The 4,231-nt window shown below is 35.1% G+C and overlaps 1 protein-coding gene across 1 annotated transcript; it reads left to right on the top strand.

Annotated features, from left to right (window-relative positions):
• Positions 1 to 781: 781 nt before the first annotated feature.
• On the top strand, positions 782 to 1,165 carry LOAG_12013 (hypothetical protein; the record flags this gene model as incomplete). The annotated part of the gene is made up of 1 exon (XM_003147527.2): positions 782 to 1,165. A coding segment is annotated over one exon (384 nt), but the record flags the coding sequence as incomplete, so codon positions are not given.
• Between the last annotated feature and the right edge of the window lie 3,066 nt (positions 1,166 to 4,231).

Raw genomic sequence — 4,231 nt, 5'->3', positions numbered from 1 at the left:
TGTCGGACTCAAGGTGTTCAAATCAATTCAATGAATCGTCAATTCGGAACAAATTTGAGGTAGTGATGGACCTCTCAACAATTCTACAAGAAAAATTCATGACAATAGTCTCGATGGAGCTTAGAAAATTTCTTAATCCTTATACATATATATGAAAAAATCCCGAGACAGCCAGTTTATTACAGCGGAACAGACGATACATCATCCTCTTCGCTTATTTTCCCCGACTGAACCACAAACAACGATATCTTCGCATATCCGACACCGTTAGACAACAAACTACGATATTCTTTTTATTCACTAAATACATTTCCCATGACATATCCCCAATTCAACGACCTATCAACTAACCAACAGTCAAATCATTATCCAAGGCAACGACAAGGAATTCGTTAGTCGACCATATTGCTTGCTTATTATATAACTCATCATTGCTTACCAATTCACCGTGTAATATATACATGTATATTTCACATCCTTTTTGTTGTTAACTGGTAATATTGTGCAAGAATAATATCGCTGAAAAACGAATTCAACAGATTAGCTTTCCTGACAGAAGTTTTATGGTGCCACGAGTCGGGAAGGAATATCATTTACGGTAGTACAGAGCGCAAACCCAGCGAAGGGGAAGCTAAACAAAGTTTTTAACGAACTGGAAGAATTGGATCTGAGGCGATTCGGCAGATAGTTACCTTAGGAAGAGTTATGCGAAAATTGCGAAGCACAAAAAAAAACTACCAATGAAATGATAGGAAGAACTGAAACACATGTAGAAGTGTAGGAATACATCAACAAAGAATGGAGGGATTCTATTCAAACGGTCTCTCTCCAACAACAGAAGACAGAGAATAGAAAGTACACGGAAGTGATAGAAGATAACCAAGAAATATTAAACCTGGTAAGTCAGGGGATGGAAGTAGTGACAGCTCTAAAAAGATATGAGAACGATTCAGAAGATAAAACTCGACGTTTAGAGAGTTTGAATAACCTCAGATCAAAAGGGGAATTCGCGAGCGAATTGTCACAACAAGAAAGAGAGGCAACTGTTCAAGCAGCTCAGAGAGCGACAGTCGAATTGCTTCAACTGCAACTGCTAGTGTTTAGCGGGAATCCTCGAAACTGGAGAGCATTCTGGAAAAGCTTTAAAAGCTTTGGCGATACATAACCAGAACCTTCCAGACATCCATGAAATTCTTATTTCGTGCTTAAGATATGAAGCATTACAAGCAGTTAGTGGATACGAGATTGCGCCAGAGAATTACAATCTTATTCGAGAGTTGCTAATAGGGAAATACGGTGGTATGTATACTAATGTATACTATCAAAAGCTTATTTTGCATCGATCTTTTCTTAGTCAGCAAAAATAATCGTGAATGGAAAACAGCAATCGAAAATATAGAGAGATTACTCAAGCAACTGCAGGAGTTGGGAGAAAATCTAGAACATGCAAGTTTACAAGTAATTCGGAGGGAATCTACCAAAGCGTATCCTAATTAAAGTTCATAGGCAAAGACTGAAAGATAAGTTTTGGTCAGTAAGCGGATTGAGACTGTTGGGAAATTGTTTTTTCGTTGAATTCGTTTTTCAGTGATATAGATTTATTCGGAATGTAATATTATTCTTGCACAATATTACCAGTTAACAACAAAAAGGATGTGAAATATACATGTATATATTACACGGTGAATTGGTAAGCAATGATGAGTTATATAATAAGCAAGCAATATGGTCGACTAACGAATTCCTTGTCGTTGCCTTGGATAATGATTTGACTGTTGGTTAGTTGATAGATCGTTGAATTGGGGATATGTCATGGGAAATGTATTTAGTGAATAAAAAGAATATCGTAGTTTGTTGTCTAACGGTGTCGGATATGCGAAGATATCGTTGTTTGTGGTTCAGTCGGAGAGAATAAGCGAAAAGAATGTATCGTCTACTTGGTTGTAAAAACCAAACTGTTCAGATTTTTCTTTATATATATGTATATGTATATCTATAGGGATTAGGGAGTTTTGTAAGCTCCATCGGGGTTATCATGAAGGTATGGCTTCCCTTTGGTGTTGTACTTTGTATAGGTATAATGGATATCATTGTCCACTAAGATGTCTTTGGATTATGTTGTGCGTTAACTTATATTCTCTTCATTGCTTTAATTTTGCTTACAAGATTTCATCGCCTTGTATGTTAGATATTGTGGAAGTTTTATTTGAACAGCTTTAATTTCGATAATCCGACATCCCATGGAGTGGAGGAGTTTACGAAAGAATGATCGGTTTAATGAAGGAAGGCATCAATGAAATAAGCTATCGATAGGAAGCTGCTGTAGAAAAAACAACTATTAACTTATGGTTGTATAATGTCCCATAGATTTCATTTCCCCAAATGCTCTGCTAGCTCCACCTATTATGACAATGTATGATGAATCAAGTATAATGAATTGATTAAAACCGAAATCCTCTTATAAAATATTGGTTGAACTCACTCAAAACTCTCGACGTCATCTGGGAAATGTGGAAGAAAGAATGCATAAACGAAGTTGTATTTATCAACAAACCTGGAATTGCTCAAGGCATGTGGATGTTGGCCAGAATAAAGCAGTTCAAAGAAGGAGATAGCAAAAAGGACCATTTTGAAATGACTTTACGGGAAGGTCGCCATGAGGCCAATGAATTTATTGTATCCTTTGCATATAGATAACGAAAAGACCCCTCAGTCTGAACCAGTGTAGAACGAGATTAAATCCAAAAGATCGATAAACAAGGACCCATATCATTGTGAACACGGAATTCAACAAAATAACTTGTCCTTCCGCGAATCCAATATTCATCTCCTTCAAGTTTCACTCAGTTGGGAGTGTTGACAAACCCGATACATCTTTCTGTAACTTAGTTGTGACTCATATTGATCGGTAATATTTAAATGTTTTACTCATCCATATTGACTTTCTACATACTTGTAATAGACAAACAGCCCATTGTGATTGTGCCTTGTCTATTATTGATGTATCTTCTGGAAAGCGTATTATAAATCCCCTTTGTTGGCGTCATATATATATGGTGCTTTCGATGATAGTCTCTATGTTGGACTGTTCTAAGTCCTCCCCTATAGTTTTCTAATTGCCAGAGTGTCCTTTTTTGATTGCTTCAGTTGTGTTTTCCCACTCTCAATTCATTTCATTGATGGAGAGCAATTCATAGTACAGAATTGTTTTATTATAGACGGTTTACCAAAATTTTCCAGACACAATAATTTTTGGAAGGACCTAGAATATAACCTGTAAAGGATTGGAAAGTTTCGCCTTTCAAACAGGATATAAGATAGTTCAATTTTTCAATCTTTAGTATGTTCTATGATCCACTGTAATTTCAAAACTGCTCTAAAATTCCCTCCAATACTTAAGTTATCACTTTACATTGGAAGAGGTGGCTATGATTAATTTACTGTGGATATGAGAGGTTAACTTCACTAATTTTTCTTATCACATTGATTCTTGAGATAAATGAAGAAGTACTAGATTAACCTCATTCCTAGACATTGTTAAAGTGATTTCAAGCGTATTAATGCATATTTCCAGACGTAATGTTCTTTCTTGAATAATCCTTCACCTAATTTCCAAGTGATTGTTTTTGTTCCGTTGATAAGCACTGCTCTGATGATAACAAATTTATCATTTTCATTTCATCAAGGAATTTTTCTAAACTTTTCCTTTATTGGTTATATACTATCGATTATATTGATCAACATGCTTTATCTCACCTTGTGCACCAGATGTGTCGCAAATGGAAAATATTATTGAAAAAGGAAAGACTTACTTCCCTTGAAGAAGTATTGCTGTAATGTTTGGATATTTGAGTTGTAACCATTAGCAATAAATTTAATAAAACAATTCATTAGCCAAGAATGATAATCAATGTGAAATCAAATAACAGAAAAGGATATATAATACATTGGGACAGATGGAGTATTAATGAAACAATGAATGTAAAAATGAAAGGGAGAAGAATAGCAGTCAATGAAAATATGAGTTTTTATATATACCATAGGCAGATAAGTGAGAAGAGTTTACAATGTCTAAGATGGGATAGATGAGGCCGACAAAAGAGATTTATAATATTTTCAGACAGTACATTAATAGGCAAAAAGGCACAATCATAATGAGCTCTTTATTTATTACCTTTTATAGATGGCTAATATTGATGAGCGAAAAGGNGGGAAAAATTCAAATGTTATC

The sequence above is a fragment of the Loa loa genome, assembly GCF_000183805.2.
Source record: "Loa loa unplaced genomic scaffold supercont3.345, whole genome shotgun sequence".
Classification (NCBI taxonomy): domain Eukaryota; kingdom Metazoa; phylum Nematoda; class Chromadorea; order Rhabditida; family Onchocercidae; genus Loa; species Loa loa.
Note: the sequence above shows the minus strand (reverse complement) of the source record. Positions and strands in the feature narration are given on the sequence as shown.